At 43.7% G+C, this 25,870-nt stretch overlaps 1 protein-coding gene across 3 annotated transcripts in view; it reads right to left on the bottom strand.

Annotated features, from left to right (window-relative positions):
* EXOC4 (exocyst complex component 4) overlaps nucleotides 1-25,870 on the bottom strand; it is a 411,704-nt gene that overhangs the window by 284,686 nt on the left and 101,148 nt on the right. For all 3 annotated transcript variants that reach the window (XM_082310080.1, XM_082310081.1, XM_082310082.1), the window contains exons 8-9: nucleotides 16,668-16,813; nucleotides 11,695-11,783 (exon numbers count right to left, since the gene is read on the bottom strand). In XM_082310080.1, coding sequence (XP_082166206.1) covers nucleotides 11,695-11,783; nucleotides 16,668-16,813 — 235 coding nt within the window. The remainder of the gene's footprint in view (nucleotides 1-11,694; nucleotides 11,784-16,667; nucleotides 16,814-25,870) is intronic.

Here is a 25,870-nt window from a genome sequence, read left to right as displayed (position 1 = left end):
TACAGATCCTCCAACTGTTATTCAAACTCTAAGCCACGAAAGTCTTTCAAGCATCTGGCGTGTTTTATGCTCCGTGGCAGTTTCGTTAGCTTCGAATTGAATGATTTATTACCATATAACCTAAGCCTCTGATGAGATTATGCTGCCAATTTGTGCCTTCTTTGCGAAGAGAGGTCTCCTCGAACCCAGGCTTTGGACTGGAACCCCGGCTTTGGACTGAACGTGGTGAATCTCAATTAAAGCGTGACCTTTACAAGACAAGGGAAATGTTAATTCATGCTCACCTAAATGGCTTTAACCCTACTTGAAAGCAGGGCTTTCTAAAGCTGCCCACTACTCTGTCACTGTAAAGTTTCATTTCAACATTATCAAGATAAAAAACTCTTCAGTGTAAAAAACCCGCATATATCTATCCGTCAAAGCCGAAGGAGAAAATCCAAATGCTAATATAGCTGTCCCTGGTGCATTTTTTATGCTACTTGAAAAACAACGGATTCGCATTTTTAAGGGACTTTAAATATAGATTAGAGGCATTAGAATGACAGGGCCAGAGATTAAACACTTCTTTACCCACTGAAGAGGTACAAGACAAGGCAAGAGCAACAGCTCCTGCCTCCGCACTCACCCTTAAGGTATGGTTTGTAATTTGCCATACCCTGTGATATCTCACTGCTTTCTGGAGACGTCTCAGCTCGGAGGGTATAACATTTGCAGAAAAGGCAAGAAGGCAGTTCAGTCTCCATAGACAATTCTGTTTGACTACTCCTTTTTTCTTTTTAATTAGGATTAGCTACTCTATCAAACAGCAGAAATTTTTATTTCTATGCAATGTTTCAGCAATGTATTTATGGTCTTGCTAATTAAGTTGGTGAAAACAAAGAAATTACAGACAAGGGAACAGGAATTTGACCCACATTAAAAAATGGATCTGGACAAATTTCAGTACAAAAAGAAATAAGAACTTGCTGAAAAATTCAAATGTCAGCAAGATTTCAACATAAAACATAAGCACCTAAGAGCATCTTAGGACTCTACACCATTTAACAGGCCAGATTAAAAAAAAAAAAAAAAGATATACAATGCCATCACAGCAATTTCAAAGTAAAGTAATCATTCTAGAAAGTATATATAGTATAAATCTCTTTCAAAAAGTATGTATCCTCTTGAAGGACATGTATGGCAGTTTTGGCTCCCCTGGTCGCTAAAGGTCCCAAAAGAACAGGATTAACTGGCCAACCTTAGCCGGGTCGCATTCTGAGCCAGTTAATTGTATTTAGCTAATCTGCATTCCCACTGGATACTTCTTCCTTCATTTTACAGCCTAACTCTATGGTGTTGCTTAGCACTTAGCAATTGCCAAACCCTGATTCAAATGGCTGTAAACTATTATCATTAGCAATAACAGAAGATAGGCGGAGGAATCTGAACCCGGGGTACCAAGGGTGCACCAGAATGCCCCGCTAGCGAACAAAAACCCAACACAGGAGCAACCTAAAATCATTACTTAAACGAGTCAAGGAAATGGCTCTGCACTAAATAACGTCCTAAGGAAAGCCAGAGCTCAGAAAGAGGATTTTGGCTTCAGGTGATTCAAATTTTAGAAGAGACAACGGCAGTACCATCCGCTTAACAACCTACGGACCCTTTTTCACTCTGTCAGGTTGTTGCAGCCCCATTCCACCAGTGCCGCAATGAATATTCCTCAAAGCACAGTAGATTGTCAGAAACCAGACCTGCTCATACCAAACTGAGAGAATCCTGATCCCAAACAGCACGACAGAACTGCTTTAAATAAATGGTTTACTACTGAACTTTACACAAAAGCACAAATTCCAGGAGAGTGTGAAGCCCTCGTACGGAGAGAAGGGAAGAGCATATTATTTCAGATCACAGCAAGAAGAGTACCTGTTCAACTGTACGATAGTTATTTTATTGCGGGCTATACTGATGAAATGTTTCCACCGTCCTTCAGAAAAGCAAAGCGTGATTTATCTGTTCCAGCCTGGGACGCATCTTATGCAGCGACACAGCACGGGCTGCTGCCTGGCGCAGGCCACCCCGGCACGCCGTGGTTTGGGTGACACGAGGGAAAAAGGAGAGAAGATACTCTCCAGTTCAGGTAAGTCCCATTCCAGAGAGATGCTTCCTTCTCTTCAGCCCTGAATACGGACCACTTAATGTTCACTTTGGTTAAATTACACCCAATTAGAAATTAAACATATGAAAACATACAGACTTATTTTAATGGCCATCAGGACTCGAACATCTCACTGAATCAAGCTGAGATGGCTCAGTACCTCCACAAGCCTAGTCCTCCTGAAAAAAAACTCCAGGAATTGATACAAACCAGGATATTATAGTTCACAGGCATAAACATTTCCTACCTATTCTGTTTTAATCTGCATAATATGAGATAATTCCACAGTGTCCTTGTTAATTCACCACAAAGCCCTCAAATTCTTTAGTAATCCAAAACTCAAAGCTGAAAAGAAGCTGCAAATAAATACCTTGAAAACCAATGATTGCTTTCCGAACATGGCCCTGTGACACAGCGAGTCCCATGAAACCTGAGAGTCTCTCTGCCCAGAACTTAACGACACAACACAAACCAGAGCAGCCTCCCGGCAATATTAATAAGACTGAAGCAGCCATTTGGGGGGGTATTTTATAAAATGAGTACTTTTTTCAATGTGCTACCTCATATCAATAGGGGAGCGAAGCTTAGCACTAGGAGGGTCCTGAAGATGGATAATCCAAGGTCATGACAGAACTCACAACTGATTCCATCATCTTCAATTTTCAGTCTTTATTTGAGAAGCTCCTCCACTGATACAACACCTTGATGCCCTGGTATCTTTGCTTTTCATATTAAAAAAAGGACCACGCGGCACCTGACAGTCTGTATAGTAGATTATTAGAGGTCCTTGGGCAATGAAGTGAGGAGGACAGTGTATGGGGCCAAAGGCTAAAGCAAGAAGACCTTGAAGTCAAGACCGAGGGCTTATTTAGAAGCCCTGAACAGAGACCTAAAACCAAATACCAAAATATTGCCATGGTTGAAGGTTGCAGAGCATTGCCAAGGCCACATCAGGGAGCAAAGCACAACTGAGGTGGGCTGCCAGGCCTGCAAAAGGTCCAACCTGTGAAGATAAATTAAAGGTCCAAGCTAAGAGCGAGCTTCCTTAATAACGCGGCTGCTGCTGAAAAGGATGCAATAGCTGCCGGCACTGCCGGGTAAGACCCAGGACCAAGAATCTGGCCAACATGGCTGCTAACAATTAACTTCACAGTATTTGCTCTCATGAACAATTTTGCTCAAAAATAAATAGCAATAAAAAGAATTGCACGGTCTTTTTAAAAAGCAGGCGGATGACGGCTGACTTCCCGCTCTCTTGCAGAGATGCTAACTGGCACTCTCCGAACTCGCAGCACTCAGCAAATATTGACCAGCTATCAAAAATGATTCGTACCACTTTAGCCTGCTCAAAGTCCCTGACACAAGCCAAAGAAGAGATTTCACAGCCCAAGCCCAACTTTCAACACCTTACACCTCCCTGAGAAGTGGAAAGGATTAAGTGGGAGATATTACCCCGTCCCAAACCCTGAAGTGTTCTCTAGAAGCGACAGAGATGCCCTGCTGCTTTTTCACAGATCCCGACAGCTGGTGAAGGCCGCTAGATCACGCGAGAACTAATCCTTCCAGGTACATACACTGCACAAATCACGTATGTACCATGCTCAGTACAACGAAATTAAAACTTGGGTTAGTGCTTTTAAAAAACATTACCACAATATGCAATCAGAAAGCCAGACATGCACAGATACTACCCAGAATAGTAGTGGTCTTTCTTTTTATTTTTGCTTGAAACCATGTTTTCCAGACAGCAGTTACATTCAATTTAACAAAAAAAACCCTCAAGGCCCCTGCAGACTGTCTCCTGCCTCAGACACCAGCAATGGATCAAAAAAATTTGTTTAAAAAACACACGGGCCACATACTGGCTTAAAGGAACCGAGACAGTGATCTGTCGTGATAGGATTGCATTGCCTCCTTCCCCTGGATACAAATATTTTGAATATTTAAAAAAAAACACTGCAGGATTCTCAAAAGACATTGATCGGAAAAGGTGGAGGAACCCCACGAAAGCAATGAAAACCTGTTGCTGTAAATCAAATGCAAAGCGTGCTCTCACTAACGCCCGGACGGGGAAAGCTCTTTGCACAGCGAGGAGGGCACTGGCAGAGCAAAGGGTCTCTCCTGCTTCCATTTTTAGGTATCTTCCTCCTCTTTTTGCCTCCCTCTGAATTCGCCGGAGCTTTAATAACAATCTCAGAGGCAAAATCAAGAAACAAATTATTTTCTTATACATAATCCCCCTTTTGCTGTCAAGTGCCTGACCCCAGTTTGATAATCTCATTTCCTGAGAATCAAAATGCTGGAAATTTAAGCTTCCTAGAGTGTTAATTGTGGCCCTGCTCCATTGCTAATCAAAAAATTGGATGTTTTGCATGAAAATGTTGCTCTAATTAATTCTCAGTCATAAAGCGCCCCGGTTTTAATAACCCCTTCTTGATTGGATAGCCTTTGAAGAGACAGTGCAGCTAATCCGCTAAAGCAGAAAAAACACACGCAGAGGAAATAATAAGTGGGCTTACAAGGTCTGAACTAGATGATTGCATTAATACCGTCAAACCACAAAAAAGCGATTCTCTCCCCTCTCCTCCCCTCCCCGGCTCAAAGCGAACTGCGATCCTGCGCAGCGCGGGGAGACAAAAGCGGCTGCGTGACAGGAGGTTCAGAACATCAAACCCTTTCCCCCCCTCAGCATAACCAACTTGCTGATTCTTCAGCTGGTTATTCCCCATCCTTTTCTAACGCGTATTTTTAACCGGGACCGTCCGCTTGTCACAACGTCTCCTTTAACCAGACAAGAATTATATTGCTTCCCCCCCCCTCCTCGTTGCCTCTGACTGACAACATATTATCATACACATCTCTAAAAGGTGCTGAACCGAATTTTCATTATCCAAAACGTCAAGATTCATTTTTGTCACCGGCGAACACAGCTGGCTCCCTCCGGCAGCCCTTTGGTGAATCCAAATGGAACAAGGCACCTACAAATAACTGCATTTTCCCTGGACCTGGCCTTACATTGTGCCCTTGTCATATCAGATACCATTTGCCTCCGCTGCTATTTCTTGGCGTCAAAATCTTAATTAGCAGAGTTTCTCTTTGATTTCCTTAATTACTTAAAACCTTATGGTAAGAAATTTTCAGGCTTGGACTGAGAATAGATGAACGGCATACGGGCGAGTAACCCAAATCCACTCCCCAAACTTAAATTTGTATCATAGGGATGGTCAGGGCTTTCCATTTATCACCCGGCCAACAAGAAAAAAATCCTCAGATTTTCTACTTATAAGAAATAAAGTTAAAAAAATATTCAGTACCAATTGTCTCATTACAACAGACCTTTGTTTCACAGCCCGATTTGCCATCCTTTGCCAGGGCGGGACATGATCCATCTTTAGTTTTGTAGCCCTCCTACTGATTGACTGGGACCGCGCTTGAGCATTTGAACTTGCAGGAACTGGGTAATTCTGAGCACCCACAGTTACGCCTGAGCCATTCAGCCAAGGTCCAAACTTCCAGTGACACCCACTGCAACCCAGGAGGCGAACGTGCGGCCAATATTAAGAGACATTCAGATAAGAAAGATAATGTTGCACACGGCAGCTGGCAACAAAGAAATCTTATACATGATATATATAGCTGAACTACTGGCCAACTTGGAGATATTTGAGTGTTGCATATTTAGAACCCACAAGAGACTCTGGCATTAGATTTTCATTTTGGAGTTTAAAAATTAAATTTGTATAATGCTCTGCTACTCCCACCAAGAGAAAAGTAACTATGCGAGAATCCTGCATATTTAAAATCACCTCTGACAAATTAAGCCTTAAGGAAAATGAAGCAAAGGGAACTTATACAAATTTTGTAAAATGTAAAAAGAAGCGCACCGCATCACGGGGATGTTCTGGACTGAAACTGCTTAAATAACTTCATAAAGACATACACAATTTTTGCTGTTTCAGTTCAGCACACAAAACATGGCCAGTAGTTGGGGCAACGCTGCTTTGGGGCATGAATTTCGTTCTTTGTTCGATTAAGGACTTTCTCTGTGAAGCCACTTAACTTTTTCTGCCTTGCTTGTACAACAAGCACTGCCCTACCTTCCAGTGACAGTAAGAGCACAAGCTCATCTGCAAGATGCCCGGGATCAGAGAGGACACAATTTCTCCAAAAAAAAAACCTCAACCAACCAAAACCAAATGAAAAGAAAAAACCCAAAGGCACAATGACAACACCAGGATATTTTCAATCCTCTTACACGGCACAAAAGCAGTCGTAGGCAGCGGTTCCTCAAGGGGCACTGCCAGGCCGGGCAGCACGCACGCGGCTGGGCACAGCAGCAGCCCCGGGGCTGCAGAGCCACCTCATTCAACGTACGGTTGTGTCGAGTCTGCCCAAGCCACCGTTTAGATGAATATACATCAATACCATACCATATTCGGACTCAAACCAGTGCAATCTAACAAAAGACTGAAAGGTGGCTCTGGGATTCTGATTCGAATTCTGCTCCCACCATCCTTCCCAGGAGGACACATCGCATACCACAGCTGGCACAGCTACGATCCAAATAAAATCCTACTCTACAAAGACGCTGAGAAGTTTAATTAATGCTGAAGTGCACTGAGCTTCCAGGGTGAAAGAAATAACAAGCCCAAATTTTAAGAGGTGCTGAGCAGCTGTGGAGTCCATTAACATCCATGAGAACAGCAGCTGCTCGGGAGCACTTAACATTTCATTCTTAAAAACGGCCCAGATGCACACCACCAGCAAAGCCGACCTTGACGTGAACTACCAGGGCCTGCTCGCGCACAGGTAACGGAGAAGCTGGATGCTGTTTTCCATGCTGATCAGCACCCTCGAGGCTCTTCAGATTTACACAGCGTGTAAAAACGTCTTTTCCCATTTCTGCTGATGAACTAAATGGAGGCCACGGTTACCGTGAGCACAACATACAGCTACATGAATTCCCTGCCGCCAGAGGACTCTGCAACAATACCCGATGTATCTAGAAGGAGCCGATAAGCGACATCACCTTTGACAAAGAAATACCGTGCTAGAAATTATCGGCCAACAGCGAGCAGCACGATGCACGGCTGCTGGCGAGACATCTCGTACCCTCGGAGCTCTCCGACCCCCCGTCTTCTGAATCCTGCGCACACCAGGCTGTCACGAGGAAGGAAGAGCGCTAGCTCAGACTCGGCACCTTCTGAAATAAAGATTATCCTCCACTCAGCTTTCCATTTTCAGTTATGGCTCCTTTCGCTTCTGTTGTTGGCTTGCATTTATTTATTTTTTATTATTTTTTTTTCAATTGCTTGGCATCTCCAGAATCCAGCTCCTGCCACTGCCCCTTTGCCCCAGCCACACAGAACATAGACGTGGAGACCCCTGCAAGACAGACTTCACGGCACTTGTGCAAGGCAACTGTGCTGGCGAAGGCTGCTGAATCATGTAAAAACTAATCCTTCCAGGTACATACACTGCACAAATCACGTATGTACCATGCTCAGTACAATGAGATTAAACCTTTGGTTAGTGCTTTTAAAAACCATTACCAGAATACGCAATCAGAAAGCCAGATGTGCACAGATACTATCTAGCATAGTAGTGGTCTTTCTCTTTATTTTTGCTTGAAACCATGTTTTCCAGATACCAGTTACGTTCAGTTTAACAAAAAAAAAAAAAACCTCAAGGCCCCTGCAGACGTCTCCTGCCTCACTGTGCAGCCCCAGTGACACCCTCCTACCATCTACCGTCCCCTCCTGCAGTCCTTGGCCTCCCTCAACGGCAAGAAACCACAATTTTCTTTTATTCCCAAGAAATCATTTGTAACTGAAGGCAGCGGTGGAATGAAATAAGGTGCACGCATGGGATTCATTCCACCAGTCAGTGACGAGAAACCACCTCTGCGGTGAAATACAGCAACATTTCAGCCTAGTTTCTGATGAAAGTAAGAGTTATCTGATCTTCTGTCTGTCCAGCTGGCTGTCCCATCCTCGCAACAACTGAGCTGGCGAGCCAATTTCTGCCAAACGCGGCAGAGGCATAGATCTTAAAAGCAGTAAATTCTTAGAGGTTTTGTGAAAACAGACAGCCACGCAGACGAAAGCAGGATAAACGTGTGCCTCCGCGGAAGGAGGAGCTGCAGTGAGGACGTGTTAGCTCTCCATGCTGTTGGACCAACCAGCCAGGCAGCAACCAGCGTGTTTGCTTCCACGGCCCAGGGCTGCTTGCTCGGTACGTACTTCGCTTGATCCAGCCACGGTACATGGTGCTTTTTGCTTAGTGCCTGGTTTGGGGACATAGGCACTGGTGGGTGCCACGAAGACAGAAGCGAGGGGGGTGAAGCAGGTTTAGAGACATGGTGAGAAGCGTGGCTAATGAAGGAAGGGCGTTAAGGGAGAAAAGGAGACACGTCTGAGATGAACGGGGCTTCACTCATTCAGCTGCTCGTAGAATAAACCTACTTGCTTTTTAAAGTATACCCCCATTGTTTACGACAGTCTATAGAAAGAACATCATATCTGACAAAGGGCAGGAGGGCTCCAACAAGGAAAATGTAAATTGCCCATGGCCAAGACGTGCTCTTGGGGAAAAAAAAGAAATGAGAAGCTTAATGATGATCATTGCTTGTTTTGTACAGAAGAAACCACCTCTGACAGTACTTCCGACAACAACCTGGGGCACCACATCTATGCTAGTTTAGAAGGAGATATTTCAGTTATGTACTTGCTTCCCCCCCCCCTTTTAATGACAATTGTCAAACAACTTGTGTGTCCAACTTCAAGGGAAAAATACACGGCCTAAGTCTTCCTCCTCCAACTTCAGTGGAATAAGACACGAGAATTAATCCTTCCATCTCTAAATGACTTACAGCAGGTCCCTTTCTCCCACTGAGGGATAATGTGTGCCTTATGCACTGCACTATTTCAGTCCAAATGAAAGAGGTTAATGACAAAGCATCACTCTGATCTTCACACATTTTAAGGCTATTTAAATTAAATTCTCATTTCAAAAAGTTGGCATGAGCCAAACTTTTGTAAGTTCTATTTTTTTTTTTAATGCATATGTTTCTTTGAAGATCTTTTCAGGAAAAAGATTTCCTAACAAGCCACCCTCCCCCTGCTGCCACTGAAAAACCATCCCTGTGGATAAGGCTGTCAGGAAGGGAAACTGTGTGGTATTCACAGAAGAGTGTCACATGCCTGCCTTCCAGTAAGCTGACTGAACAATTAAATTGTATTTCTCTTTAAAAGGGGTAAAAAAAGAAAAAAAAAAAAAAAAAAATCAAAATGCAGATCTTGCTGTGGTCTGGGATTCGGGAAGATGAATGAGCTACCTAAAAGGGAACAGCAGCTTATAATAGAAAGAGAGGACAGTACATTTTTAACATAAAGTTCAAAGGGAAACTTTTCTTGATGGTTAAACTGCAAAGATTTCTCAGCAAAGTCATCTCATCTATTGTCCCTATTGACTCCCTACATTGACTTTTTGTCACCTATTGCATCACGTTCAAGCTCTTCCAATTCATCCAGAAAGGGCAATACAATCTTGTTCCTATCCACACTAATTCCTATATTTTGTCCTTTACTTCTTTGTCAGCTCGTAGGCTTTGTTCTTTCCAACCCCGCGCTAGCTCGGCAGCTGGAAGTCTGCACAGCTCTCTTCTGCATCCTCCTCTCTTGAAAACGTTCACCATCTCCCACTCATCACAAATGTTGCCTCAAGATTTGTCTTATATCAATTAGGAGTCACTCTTTCGTGAAATCTGGCTGTGCCCATCAGTAACGAGTTCTGAACCCAGGGAAGGACCTACTTAAAAACAAATCTTCAGTTCAGCCTAACGGCAACAGTAGCCACAAAACCACCCAGATCTCAGCCACAAGGTACCTGGAAGAGGACACAGACGTGGAGTGAGTCAATAATGTTCTCTACTGCATTTTTAAAACACCATGGACAACTGGTTAGGTCAGGGTGTGGAGGCAACTGGGAATGTCAGAAGGCAACAGGACTCATCCCAGAGAGACCTGAAATTTTTTGATGCAGGTGTTGCAGGCTCCCTGATGGCCCCATCTCTGCTCCAAACTTAGGGCTCACAAAAGCTTCAAAATTCTTGGCTTTGAACCCACGTTTGTCCCATGCGGTTCGTAACATAAAGCTATTAACTGCGGAGAAGGAACTGCTTAAATCCTGCTGCCCACTGGTATAAGAAAACGATGGTGCAATGTGACAGCTTACACTTTACAACATCCTGCTGAGCTGGGTAACTTCTTCCAGTTAATCCTGGGCACGAGAGCATGGGACGCATTTTGAAGGTGAGAACCTGAGTCTCAAAAGGTGAAGAGCTGTAAGCTAAACACCTTCCAAATGTGCGTAAATAGTGATACCGTAATTTAAAAGACGGGTATCGCCACTTTATTTTATTCCTATATGCTGTCAGCTCATGGTGTGGGCAACTGTCAACTTCGGTACATCTTTATCTCAGATTCTTCCTTCGCAGTCCCTCCCGAAGCATCTGAATATTCACCATGAAGTGAATCATTATATCCTTAATCATTGATACTAAAATCATCTTTGTAGAGTCACCTAACTGAAGCATTCTGTCTGCAAGAACACTGTATGTCTCTCAAGGCTTCTTTTCACACTGTTGTGGGTTTAACTTGTCGCTGAGGACAACTAAGTTATAAGAGGAGGAAGGGAGCACAAAGTCATCCAAAAATTCTCCTGTAAATTAGAAAACATCCTCTATTAAAAGCCAAATGAAAATTATCACGGGTAGGATTTCAAGGAGAAATTCTACCCTTGTCCATCACTGTAATACTTGAAGAGTATATATTATTTTCTGTTATGCTTAGCCTAATAAGAAACTAGAATAGATGATTCAAAAGAATTTAGTCCTGCCATACATTATCATGACAGCCTTAAGATCTTCCCCTGATTTTGCTCCCAAAATCAACACTTTTGCAAATTAGACCATTCAGGAAAAAAACATGAAATGACGCCACGCTCAGAGGAGAGAACACTTCCCTGTGTATATACAGCACTTGCCACAAGCAATATAAACCAGCAAGAGTAGTCCAACTCTTCAAATTCACCGTTTTCAAACACTCTGCAACTCTTCAAGTGTTATAGAAAATACAAAGAATTGGTCACTTTAGTCCATACAACAGAAACTTGCAACTTCAAATATGAGATGGCTGAGCTTAGCTCCCAAAGCAATCCAGGGTAAGCATCACGTTCAGCATACGATGTAAGGAAATAAACTGCAGATAAGGAAGCAGATGCTAGCTCCAAGTATCCAAAAGCAGTGCTCACAGTGAGATTGTTTGCATTTCACCCATTGCTTTATCAGTACCTTTTAAGACCTCGACCTCTAGCTGAAAATGCAGAGGGAATAAAGAGAAACCCTGCTGCTTCACAACGTAATAAGAATAAACAAACAGAGCTTAAAAACTGGAGAGATTTAGACAGGGTATTAATACCCCGACGTAGCACGGACAGGATATTCAAGCTCTTGCAAAAGAGAATTATCCAAACTAGCACATTATCTATTTCCCCACCTTGAAGTTCTCCACTTCTGCTGTACAGTTCCCTTCTCTGCTCACGCAAATAGGCACTCATGCTAATGGCATGGGAGGAGGACTCAAACCTGCAATTACAAAAAAAAACAATGCAGTCAGTTAGCCATCCATAGAAGCATCCTTGCTGTAAGCACCAGTCAGCTCTAAACAAAAAGGACTTCCCTGTGTGTTGGAGCAAAATTAGCAAGCACATTTTTCCTATAAAACTCCATCACCGATGCACCACATTCTGCCACCTCTGATCAACCCAGCGCTACCAGCAGCCACCCGTGACACAGACCTGCCCACGACGCACAGAGCTGCTCCTCTGCTCTGTCAGCGGGGAGCACCCAGACATTTAAGTAGGAATGGCCCCAAAAACTGATAAAATCCCAAACAAAGCCATAGGCTAGCACCATCTAAAGTGCTAACTGACCTCTACATAAAAATGAAAAACTAACATTCTCCTGGAAACCAGGGAGCAATAAATTACTAGGTATTTATCGTATGGCTCTAATACTCCACAAGGACCAATCCGAGTGGCAGAGAAATATTTTCCAACTACTGTAGCCCCATAAATATGATTTTTGCCATTGATAGCAAAAGGCCACAGACTGGGCACTGACCTGACATTGCAGAGACTCAGGACGCCTCTGGGTTTGCCATGCCCTGAGCTGGGTGTCCCTGTGGTCAAAAGTGTCCCATAGCCAAGGGCCTTGTGCCCGACCTGCCCGAGCTCAGCGCTGGGGACACCCCGCATGGCCAAGGGCTGCCACCCCAGGCAGGCACTGCCCAGCAAACACCAGCCCTTTGTGTGCCCGGGCTGGGCACTGGGCAGCTCTGCCACTGGTGCTGGGGACCAGGGAGAAGGGAGGAGGTGGTGGGGACAAAGCATCTTCATCAAACAGCCAAAGCACAAGGCTGGGGAGGAGCGGCTGGGGGAGCTGGGGGGACTCAGCCTGGGGGAGAGGAGGCTGAGGGGAGCCCTCATCGCTCTCTGCAACGGCCTGAAAGGAGGCTGGAGCCGGGGGGGTCGGTCTCTGCTCCCCAGGAACAAGCGATGGGACGAGAGGGAACGGCCTCAAGCTGCGCCAGGGCAGGGTTGGGTTGGGTATTGGGAAAAACTCCTTCCCCCAAAGGGCTGTCAGGGCCTGGCCCAGGCTGCCCAGGGCAGGGGCTGAGTCCCCATCCCTGGAAGGATTTAAAAGCTGTGGAGATGTGGTGCTTAGGGACATGGTTTAGTGGTGGGCTTGGCAGTGCTGGGTTAGCGGTTGGACTTGATGATCTTAAGGGTCTTTTCCAACCTAAATGATTCTATGATTCTACGATTCTAAGACTTAGAGGGAAGACATCTTTCACAAACATCAAACTCCTCAAGGTGAAGACCTCAAGATGCTGATGATTTGCTGTAACACCCCTTGCCCCCTCCCCAATCCTTCTGCTAAGGAAGACTGAGTCAGCCTTCGTGCCGCCCAGAGGGACACTGGAAACACGAGTATCACACCAGAGAAAAGGGGCAAGCATTTATAAGCTTTCTTGTGCAACAGTGTTAAGGTTATTACTATTAATGAGGCTTTTCTACTTTAATTTGGACTGTGAGTGTTAGTATTATTGCAACTGAACTAATAACAATCTATCAAAATACAACAGACACTTAAGACTTTAATTAAATGAACAGTAAATTCTTGGCTCCGTATTTATGATGTGCTCCCTTTTGCCCCTACTGAGATATTAAGCATAACATTATCGCCATGGCCCAGAGGTCTTCTCCAGGCATCAAAACCAGAAGCTTCAGGTCAAGGCAAACTAAGCAATAAACCTCAGTCTCTTCCTTGAGACAGCGACTCAGGTTATTCCTCAGAGCCCTGCACTGGCTTTTGCTGCGGGATCTCATCACATTCACTTCTTTCCCACAGCCATCCAGTTCCTGCTTACACTTAACTCCTCGACTCCTGTAACTCTTTTCCCCATGCTGATCCTCCCGCAGCAAATCTTTCGAAATATTTTTGTTTTACATAGAATTACACGTAATTACAGCCAAGCCTGAGGCTAATGTATTGGGTGTTCAACATCTGCTCGTACAATTCCCTCCTTTCCCCCCAATGCCCAATTTCCACCTTGCAAATCTGATCTGTAGGGAGATGGCAACCTGAACGTGCTCTTGGCTACCTTTTGGAAGAGAAGAAAGCCAGGTTTATGATGGCACGAACTATCTGAATTCCCAAAGTACCTCTCATCTTAAGTTTTCTTTTTTAAGCCAACATTAAACAACTAAATACATCGTCTCTTTTTTTCCCTTTCTTTTTTTTTTTTTTAAATTACACTCATTTTAAAGATAGGGAAACAACGACTCAAAGTCTCTTCCAAATGCTAGCTACTGATTTCCAGAGAGCAGGACACAACTCAGGAGTCCTCATTCTTCCCACTATTGCTAGAACACACAACCAGCAGAAGTACTTAGTATTTACAAAATTAGCTTACAGCAAGCTACCACAGGACTCGGCACAAACACCTGCATCCGTCCATGAGTAAAACGAGAGCCTAAGAGACTTCTGAAGTGAGGAATTAAATGCAGATATTCTGATGACAAGTGGAAGGCTCCTCTGATTTGGACAGAGCTAATGGAAAGGCAAGAAAAAGAGCCTTGCAGCCTGGCGCGAAAAGCACTGGAGATGGGAGAGGAGACAAGAATAACACTCCATCAAACATGTACATCCCTCAGTGGACTGAGAAATTCCATTTCAACGGAGATTTCCATAGATACAGTGACAGCTGACAGAAGACAGATAACCAAATAAGAGATCCCAATAAGTGCTGCTGTCACTGCGGTGCCGGCAATGACTTGGTGACAAGACCACAAGTGGTAAGAGCTGCTCCTATGAGGTTACGCACCTTCACTTTAAACAATTATACCCACCTTCACTCTCTGCTGACAAACGAATATACAGCCTTAAACTGCCGTAGGTGAAACAGAGCATCCTTATTCCTCAAGCTTAAACGGTCCAAGTACACCCAAGAACAGACACAATATGAAAAGGTGAGCTGCCCTGTTTTGCTCCAATATATATCTGCAAGTCAGAGTAAATTCAAAGAGTGTAATTCTCAACCCAAACGGCCATGGGAATGTTTAAAAAAAAGGGGGGGGGGGGGGAATAACCATGGGTTGACAGGGGCAGGAGGCAGCTCTGAAATCCTCCAGGCACCAGTTAACCTTCCAATAACAGAAGATTACATGGACAGCTCATCCTGTGAGAGGCAGAGAAGGCAGTGCAAAGACTTCCAGTTCTAACTGGGGCCTTAGGTACCATGAGAATACAGCCACCAGATACACATGCCCATGGGGCAACGCACGGGGAGTTCTGGATAATCAAGAAATAAGTTTTAGCTGGAAAAAAAAACCAAACACCCAAAAAAACCCAACAAACAATCAGTAAAGAGGATGCAGAACACAACGCTCCCCTCCCACCTGCCTGAAATACCCGATTACTCTCAGCCTTTCCCATTACTGAAGTTCCTGCATTATTTCCCCACCATAAAACGATTCACCTCCAACCACAAATGAGGGGTTCTTTATTAAAAAAAAAACAGACCATCCAGACTTCATGGATCCCCATCGCAGGCAAAATAAAGGGTGAAAACACCAGCTCACTTCCAATCGCCCCCTCTCCAGCAAATATTCCACTATATTTTTTTAACCTTGGACTCTCTCGACTCCGGAGAGCAGAGCCTCGTAAGGCTAAGCACTGCTCAGATGGGCAATGAAAGACAGCCCAAGCCCTGCAGCAGCTTATAGTCCAGAGGGGTGCTGAGGACCCATCAGATACGCTGCTCCTGCTGCAGCTGAGCACGGTTTAAAAGGTCAATGCCTAAAGCTGCTGGTCCTCCCCACCACTGCTCTGCTCTGCCATTCCCTCGAATCTACCGCGAAACTTGCTTGTTCCCTCACCAACCGTTTTCGAACAACCTCATTGTAAAAAAATCATTTAAAAGATTATTTTGGCAGTACGGAGTTAGGGAGCAGCCACACACACGGTTATGCTGGCAGAGCTGAGGAAGCTGTGATCTTTGAACTTGGAGCACCTCCTGCCAGAACAGCACATTTTGGTATCCCCCAAAATCCTCAAGAGACCAAAGAGAATGACCGGCACATGTAGTCACGGGAAGAGATGGAAATTCAGCACAGCTCCCCTGAATCGGGGTGTAATAACAAGACCATCTCTCCTCTCCTAACAGTGCTGCTCACCAACAACTCCTCCTTAGTTCTTATCATAGAATCATAGAACCATTAAGGTTGGAAAGGACTTCTGAGATCATCGAGTCCAACCAGTAACCTAACTGCCTGGTCCACCTCTAAACCATGGCCCTAATCTCCACATCCACACGTTTTTTGAACACTTCCAGGGACTGTGATTGCCCCACTGCCCTGGGCAGCCTGTTCCAATGCCTAAATGTTCCTAATGCCTTATTCTTGCACATCAAATTTGTTCCCCAAAACCCTTCCCTTGGCCACCTACCCTCTCACCCTCTCTCTCACACTCTCCTCCCAACCACTTAATTCTTTTCACTCTGAACTCCGAATTACGGGAGTTAGTGATAGGATTAACCACTTAGTCTATCTAGTAATTATACAGTTATCTTAATTTTCTTTGTCCAGCCTCCTTCATCGCTCTCTTTAACAGGTCCTGAATCTACCGTGGTCAAAGATAGGCGTAGTGTATCACTGCATGCTTTGTGGCAGCTTGTATAATGGGATCCCAGTCCCGAGATGAGCCCTGGAAAGAGCTACGCTCTAAAAACCCGTGATAAATCCGTAACAGAGATCTTACCGAGTCTTCAGCTCTGGGCATTAAACCTCCACCTCAAAACTTACACTCCTCTCAAACTGTGAAACTGCGATTAGCAGCCAGTGTTGTGCAGTGCTTTACGGACCAAAGACAGCTTAGGCACAGCTTTAACGTCGTCCCAGCACTTACTTGAATAAAGGGTTTTTAGGTCTTTGCGGTTTCTTCTTTGCGAAGAACGCTGCAAATTCTCTCCCAGAGCTGGCGTAGCTAAGCTGGGTGGACGGCTCCGAGGCAGTGCGAGTGTTCTTCATATCCAGGTACTCTGTCAGCAGCATCTGCCAACAGAAGGAAGGGGAACTCAGCATTCGAAATAAAACAGCATTATAACGTAACTTGAATGTCTAGGATCTTTGGGTCCTCTGTAAGCCTAGAAAATTAATAAAAATCTCAAAATTTTTAATTAACAGAAACCTAGCTTTATTTTCGGAAATATGATCCTAGTGACTTATATGCCACTGTCACTAATTTGGTAAAAGCCTATTTTACATTACTTGACCAACTCAATCTGCTACAAAACCCTGATGGTACCGAAGGTCTCTTGCAAGAAGTCCCCACTCCTCCCCAAACTGGTCCTAGCAGCAGGAGCAACAGGGAGATGGTGGGTGGGCGGCTGGCTGGCCTTTCCAGACTGACTACATACCACAGCTCTTAAAAACATAAAGGTTAGCAATATTGATCTGTTCAGTTACAAAAGCATATTTTGTCTATTTTCTACATATTTATATGTAGAAATATAAAACATCCATGTGTGCGTTCGGGTGCACATGCTGCAGGTCACGTATGCTGTTGGAAAAAATCCTGGGAATGCTGCAAGAATTGCCCTTTAATAGCTCCCAAACCAAACATGCTTCTTTTACCATGGAAAATATGAATTCCCACAGCCGTCCGTTCTGCCAAGGTAGTTTAGGATTGACGCTCCTCTAGGCCAGTACACTCAGTAAGGGGTTGGGGGGTCCCTTTTTGAGACCAGGGTCCCCTTTGTGAAACGCTCGCAGCCCTGAGCGGTGGCCCCATATTCGATGCTGTTTAAGGAACTCCGCATTGCAGAAGCAGAAGCAGATTCCAAGTCATTCACTTTTCATTTGCTTGTGACTGAAGATGGAAAGAAACCCCTTAAAAATTAACTTTTGTCAGGGCATTCAGAAAGTCTCTATTTATTTTCAGAAAACTCTACCTACTCGGAGGCTATTAGTAACGTGTTCCATTTTAATAATTAGCTAGTCAAAGCCCATCAAAGAGACTTGCCTGTAATGAAAGGAATACATCAGTACTATGCTGTCTAAGTTTAAACAAATTACATAGGAATAAATATCTAGGCAAATGGTATCATGCCCCTAATTAGAAACAATTCAAGATAGCGTGAGGAAAAAAAATAATACAAACACAAAGAAACTTCAACTCCTAAAACATCTCAATTAAAACTTTACCTGAGTACAAGCTTTTAAAATGCATGCTTATTGTTACAAGTAAAAATAATCACTGTGCTAATTTTTAACAGTAATTTACCAAATCCGTTTGTATTCGCGTATTTGCATTTCATCTTCTCTACTTGAATTAACAACGGTAAAATCGCCACAAAAATGTAATTAAACCCTCAAACTTAATCAAGTTTAAAAAAAAAAGAAAAAACACATAGCAATTTGTTCTCCTGTTACGGATGAAACCTATTTATAATGGATTCCACGACTCTGGTGTCACTTTATATCCAGGACTAGGGAATGTAAAGCGAGTAATACAGTACTTGGCTCCAAGATTACAATAAGCCAACCGAGGTCTGAGCTAGGAACACAATGAATTATCCCCGTTGGTTAAAAAGTGAAATAGAGAAATAAAAGATGAGTTTGTAGTTAGATATTCAGAACAGTTCTGAAAATGCCACAGATTAGGAAAAAGAAGAGTAAATTGTTAATTTATGGTATTACTAGATAGGCCGGGCAGGATGGCTAGACGCAAGGCTCTGAAAAAGTAAAAGGCTGTAAAAGAAGTGAAAATAGCTGGTTTTGATAACTATTCTCAAAGTTCATCTTTAAGTTACAAAATTCAGGCATAGCAGAAACCATGCTAGAGAGATGAAAGCTCTTTCTGCTCCAGTGCCTGGTATTCAACAGTTACACAAATTCTTCAGAACGAAGTAATTAAGCGTAAGCGTGGCTGAGCAGGTACAATACACAGCCAAGGGGGAGAGAAGTTAAGACAGGAGAGATCTTCAACGCACAGTACATTTGGCTTACAACTGCAGCATGAAGATTAAAACCCTTATAATTTTTAAGCACTGTGATTAACACGTGGGCCAGTCGGAAAACCTTGCCCGTATTTGCTTCAAAAAACAGCCTGAAGTTTTCATTTCTCATTGCACTGTGCAATGCATGGCCTTCACCCAATGTCATCGGCCTCAATTTATTCCCTACGTCTGGACAGTCAAAGTTACCCAGTTGTTCTGCTCTCATAGTCCTCGTAGAGGATCTTAATAAGTATCATATTTAATGTTAGTAGTTGTGGCCTGGCTGTCTACTTATTAAAAGCCGCAGCAAGCTAGAACTTTAAAATCCACTTAAAAGAAAAGAAAAACCAGACATTTTCCTGCCTATCTAAGCGAACAGGAGCTTTCCTTAACCAAGGAAGTAAGGGATTTCATGAGTTGGTCCCATAACACCTGATTAGCAGTTGCTAAGCCATCAATCAAAAACCTTGTTAGACATTAATCACATGGACGTACAGCAAGATTTATGAGTGACTGTAAAGTTTGCAACATCCCATTCATCTATAACAAGGACTTTGACTTTCTGTTCAATGGTGGAATTCTGCCATCCATGTAGTATATTTACATCAATGTCAAACAAATAAAGCCCTACATAAAGCACGAGAACAAAGCACTCTTTCTCCAACCGCTCTTTGGAAAGGAAAATTAATATAAAATGTTTTATTAAAAAAGCAATATTTATGGATTTGGAGACTTAATTAAATTCTCAAATTTCGAAAGGTCATATCAGTATGTGTAGCCTATCACGTTGATCTGATAACAGCTTGCACTACACTGTCTGTCTGAACTGCAACGGGGCAAGAACAAACCTGCTTCTGTGTCCGACTGCTGCTTGCACTTGCTGCGACTCTCCAGAGCCAGGTTTTTATCCTTTGGCTGAGCCCCACGAGAAGTTGTGTAAGTCGTTATGTCTTATCATGCTCAAGATTGACCTATGAACAAAGCATGGGCAATAAAACACGCCTGGCCACAGGGTGACAGCTAAATTCATTCATTGTTTGTACCTCTTGTGAGGTTTTAGATAGGAGGCCCGAGCTCTGAATAAGCTCTATTCCATCAATTAAAAGCTGTAAATGGGTGTTTCACATCCTCCTGTGTACTCTGAATTAAGACGGACGCTGCAGTGTGAACAGTTTGCTCCGCCAGAAAACCATGACAGTTTCAAACTCTGCACCATCACCACTGATCTCCATTATGCCTTCACGTATTTGAGGGGTCCAGAAAATGAAGTGAAAACTAACACCATGCCATGAATTTTGCAAGGGTAAATGGGATGACCAGGTAATTACTGGCCTCTCCACCTCATATTGATCAGGGACAAAATCACAGAACAGATGATAGAAGACTCTATTAAAAAAGAATTAAGGGAGAATAATAGAATTCATGTCCAGCGACATGGATTTACAGAACACAAATCTTGGCTAACCGGTATTCTTATGATGATGACAAATTTAGCTTTAAATAAACAGAGAGATGAAGTTATATTTCCACCAAGGATCTGACAAAAGCTAAAACAGTAAAAGTCAACACAGCACCTCCTACAAGGAAAGCGGGCAGGCACATGACGAGATCCTTAACATAACATTAGAAATGAGGAAACCACCGATATTGGATTTTGCAAGGTCCTAGAAATCTTAATTCCTCTTTTCCTTTTGTCCTCTGTATTCCAAGGGAAACACAAGACTATTCTAGAACCCTTCTCTTTTGTTGGATAGAAACCTTCTAATTTCCAGCCTAAGTTTGGTCCACCTTCATTTTTAAAACAACAGTAATTAGAAGAAGCTTAATCAGACAATGACAGCACATACAAGAGTGGCTGCAGCAACCCCTTTCTGCACTGAATGGACCAGAATTTTTCCCATTTCAAATTCCTACGAAAACAATGACTACAGAAGGTTTGTAAATTATAATGTTTGGGGGGAAAATGGTAAATAATAAAGTGAACACATGAGTAACAGAATAATATATTTATTATTATTATTATTTTTCATAATATAATCAATCTACCATAAGAATTTCAATGTCAGCAGAGGTAAATCTCTACATCTAGGGAAAAAATATGAAAGTCACAATCTATAGGATTATTGTGTAAAGCTGTGACTCTAGCAAATTCGGGAATATTGAAGATAATCAACAGCAGAGAAGGCGCCACTGTAACGATGGGTATTAATTAGCTAATTGGAAATGGCTATATAGAGCAGAGAGCTTTGTCAGAAGTAAAAGTTTACAGCATCGCTCTGTATTGGTCTCGCATCTGGAATGCCAGATGAAACCCTGGCATTCACAAACAAAGAGAGATTAGGGAAAAAGCAGGTGGAAGGGTGCACAAAAGAAGCCTGGAAGTTATTAAAAGGCTGGAAGGCACGACTTCTAGCAAAACACCGAGAAGCCATGAGCTCAGTCTTGTTAGCTCAGCGAAGAGAAGGCTAAGAGGTTACTGGATCAGTCTGCAGGCACGCAACACAGAGGGCACAGAACTGATGAAAAAAACCCTCACTAATGAATTTTTTAAAAAAATCCAAAGGCTGGAAAGTTGAAGCTGGACAGGCTTTGACGAATGGTTAGGCATACATTTCCAGAGCATAATTAACCACTTACATCAAAGGTTACACTGTATTGTCTGTCACTGGTTTTTTTTAGTTCCCCCAGTCAAGACTGGATGCCTTTCTAAAGCATGTGCCCTCTTTCAAACAGGAATTAATTCAAGAAAGTACCATAGCTTGTTTTACACAGAGGTCAGACGAGAAGATCACAACAGCTCCTTATAATCCGGGGATCTTAATAAAGCCGTCGCATCATTCAGTGCCAGCTCTCAGGCTCCTGCACGAAGGAACCATTAGTGTTCAAAGTCCTATTGCTGCACAGCACCTTTAGCTACCTTTTCGAGTTGATATAGGAAATAAAAACAGCTACTGGTAATGTTTGTGTTTGGTGAACGCGTTTGCGCTAGTGGAAACGCCTCACCCAGGCCCGTCTTTGGCAACCACCGGGCAAGAAACTACAAATGAAGGCCACCTTGCTCGTGCTTTGAGGAAACTGTCAGAGTCAAAAACCCTACAGAAATAATTCTCTCACCGTCTGAGAATGTCTCTAGTATTTTGCTATGCAGTACTGGCAATTGAAAACAAGATTTGTTTTCAGCTTATTGCTCTGACACACTGGGCAGCTACAGAAACGCTGGCATTTCAGCGGTCCTGACGCACTGTGGACGACTCCTGGGTCGTATCAGCCTCTGAGGCGGCTTTGCAGTTACGTTTCAGTTAGACCTAGCAGGGGGAATCAGAAACCGAGATTACAAAGCAGAAGAGAGATTTCCTAATGGGATTTCAATGAGGGAAGTTGGTTAAAAACAGAACAGCACATTCAAATTATCCTACATCCCCTAGTTCGATGGGGTTGCATGGAGATGCCCGGTGACAGCAAACCATGGTGCATGCATGAAGGAAAGGCACAACATTCCTGGGACATGATGATATCCAGCTATAGATGATTTCAGGGGCAATAAAAGCAACTGAAAATGAATCCTGGAAAGAAAAAAAAAAAAAAAAAACAGCTGGGAGTTCAAGTAGGATGCACTACTGTGACACGCACTTACTTCTTTGTAAACATATGAAATGAGGCGTCGTTCTTGAAGCTCTGGAGACGGGAGGTAACTACTAGCAAAGTGCCAGAACAAGGCAAGAAAAGCAGTGGCACTCTATGCGAGACAGTAGTCTATAGCTAATTGCCCAGTAATTTGCTATATCAAAGTTCTTAATAATTAAAATGCTGCAGTAATTGTGGAATTTAACCAAAAAAAAAAAAAAAAAGGTAATAGTTAATTGAATTCTAAGAGCACTGAGCTTTCTGCGTAAGTTGTACCACGTTGAGAACAGGAGCCGAATACACACATGGCAAATACGACAAAGGACAAAGCAATAAGGTGGGTCTGAAAGAACAAAAACAATTTCTAGGTGCCGTGAATCCTGTTTAATGATGCACAACCTGCTTTATCTAATCCTCCTTTTGCCCGTGAAATTAATTTAACTGGAACATAATAATAAAAACCCTTCCAAAATTAATTCTCCCAAGGCATCGCCCAACTCCATTATTGTACAAGAAGCAAGAATTCCTTTTGTTTTTCATTTTTGGGAAAAAGTAGAAAATAACCCCAGAACTATTTAGATAATACAATCATTGCCAGTGCTACTACATTCATTATCAACGCTAATTGTCAATTAGCACAACTATTACTGTAGCCCTGTGCATGTGCATCTACCTCCGGGGAGGAAGGCAGGGAGGGAACAAACCTCATCACTACTTTAAAAACACAACTTCTTAAAAGCGGTTTTAATTGGCAATGAATCGTACACCTGCTTGGATCGCTTCGGAGAGTTTCAAACCAGAACCTTTTCATTTCACAAGCTTTTGATAACAGCACATGGACTTTATAACCTTAGCACCACAGGCTCTGAGTCTTCTTGGTGTACGGATGAGCTGAAGTCACTTGAGACATATATAGTAATATAACGGGTTTCACAGTTGATAGCACAGCAAAAGGAGAAGCCGCTATGTGCTGCCACAGCCGCAACCATCAGGCTGCAGGTTCACAGAATCATAGAATCGTCAAGGTTGGAAAAGACCCTTAAGATCATCGAGTCCAACCGTTAACCCAGCACTGCCAAGTCCACCACTAAACCATGTCCCTCAGCACCACGTCTATCCGTTCTTTAAATCCCCCCAGGGATGGGGACTCAGCCCCTGCCCTGGGCAGCCTGGGCCAGGCCCTGACAGCCCTTTGGGGGAAGAAGTTTTTCCCCATACCCAACCCAACCCTGCCCTGGCGCAGCTTGAGGCCGTTCCCTCTCGTCCCATCGCTTGTTTCTGGGGAGCAGAGACCGACCCCCCCGGCTCCAGCCTCCTTTCAGGCCCTTGCAGAGAGCGATGAGGGCTCCCCTCAGCCTCCTCTTCTCCAGGCTGAGCCCCCCCAGCTCCCCCAGCCGCTCCTCCCCAGCCTTGTGCTCCAGCCCCTGCCCCAGCCTCGCTGCCCTGCTCTGGCCACGCTCCAGCCCCTCCATGGCCGCCTTGGGGTGCGGGGCCCAGCGCTGAGCACAGCATTCGAGGGGCGGCCTCACCAGTGCCCAGCGCAGGGGCACCATCACCTCCCTGCTCCTGCTGGCCACACCAGTCCTGATACAAGCCAGGATGCCACTGGCCCTCTTGGCCACCTGGGCACACCGCTGGCTCATGTTCAGGCGGCTCATGTTCATTCTAGAATCACAGAATCGTTAAGGTTGGAAAGGACCTCTGAGATCATAGAGTCCAACCCGTTAGCCTAACTGCCTGGTCCACCTCTAAACCATCTCCAAGCACGGACACAAACATCGCTGACTGGGACAGGGTGAGGTTTGCACCCACTGACGTCCTCAACCACTGAGAGATGGTGCCTTGCCGCTGACAAACACACGTGATAAAAGGCCTCTTACCGTTACTAACTTCACCCTGCTCCCCTGTGCGGCATCAATATTAGAAGTTTCATCTTAACTTATACTTGTGGCTCAGAAAATAAGTAGCTAAAAGAGAAAGCTGCCGAGAGACTGAGGTAACCTTATCTTCTGCGAGATGTGAGCAGGCACGCGATGCTGAAAGAGGGCTGCCTCTTTTCCAAGTCCTCAAGGGGAGCTTTGCAATTGCTTTCTAACTTTAGTGGCTTTAATAACCATATAACCAACAATCTGGTACTAGCTCATACAAAGGTACATGATGAAGGTCATCTCCAGTTTAGTGATGTATAAATTTTTAAGAGATTTTCACTGAAATTTAGTCATCTGGCCTTCATAAAGGAGAACAGGAGCTGGGATGTCTTTTTTCCCAGCTTTCCCAGCAGTTCTACTGGTTTATTTATTTATTTTAACAAAAGAGGACCACATATCGATGACAAATTTATTTAAGCTACCAATAGTCAACTTGAATAACTGGGTCAGAAAACAAAGGGACAGCATTTAATTTTCTCCAGGCACATCAGCTGTTCTGCAAATACAGATCACGCTAGCAGAAATTATCCAAGTAACAAGGCCGCTTTCTCGTTTCAGTATCAGGCCCTTATCACCAAAACAAAACAAAAAAAACCCAGAATGAAGGTGGGCGGCACGGGGAGTCAGTTGGGATTATTCATTTCTTCCAAAGAAAATCCACGTTCGGATGCATGTTTCCATAGTAAAGCAGGCGTTCCATCTGCACGACGACAACTGGAAACGGCGAGACCGACGCATTTACACAGCTTGGAGGGGTTTGGTTGAATATTGCACAACGCTTTGGAAAAAAAAATAAATCTTCTCACAATTTTTGACAAGTAAACACAAAAATGTGGGTTGACCTCTGGGCAGTAACTTGTAATTGCTAGGACTGTTTGTCGACTACATAAAAACATATGTGTATGTGTATAAATACACGTGTGTGTTTGCATATATATGTATATATACGCATATGCACACATACAGGTATCTTTAGCACATGGTTCTTCTGATATGATTGATGAGAACTTGTAAAATACTTATGGCCCGGTACGATCCAGAGGATGGATAACCAGCCAACTGTACTCTAAAATGGAGCAAAAAGCAATGAACTTCATCAGAAAGGCAGAATGACCACCTGCTTCAGAGACGGCACAAGCTGAAGTCTTTTCCTGCAAGATGAAAACACGCTGTCTTTCAGTTTGACTGGACTTTCTTTTGTTCGTGTAGCATATAAAAAGGTCAAGGAGGAGTGTAAGAGGTGAACAGGTAACTGAGTGCAGATTTCTGCTCTGCAATTATAATTTAGCTAAGCTTCGCTGGTTCTGCACATTTTGGAGGTGGGGAGGAGACAGTTAGAAACTTATGTTTATAACTGAAGTAAAGCTAAACATTATTAAATCACAAAGAAAGGGGATATATTCACTCACATTTAGTCTCTGCTACACACCCACCTTTCAGAGCATCCTCTGTCTCGGGGAAGAAACGTGCAATTCTAAAGCAGAGGAGAAACAGCGCTGCGCTTAACCCAACTGATCTGAGCTTCTGCTGCTCAAACTGGCACATACAATACAGCAGCA

The sequence above is a fragment of the Platalea leucorodia genome (genome assembly GCF_965183815.1).
Source record: "Platalea leucorodia genome assembly, chromosome: 4".
NCBI lineage: Eukaryota > Metazoa > Chordata > Aves > Pelecaniformes > Threskiornithidae > Platalea > Platalea leucorodia.
This window is presented reverse-complemented; position numbering and strand designations above follow the sequence as displayed.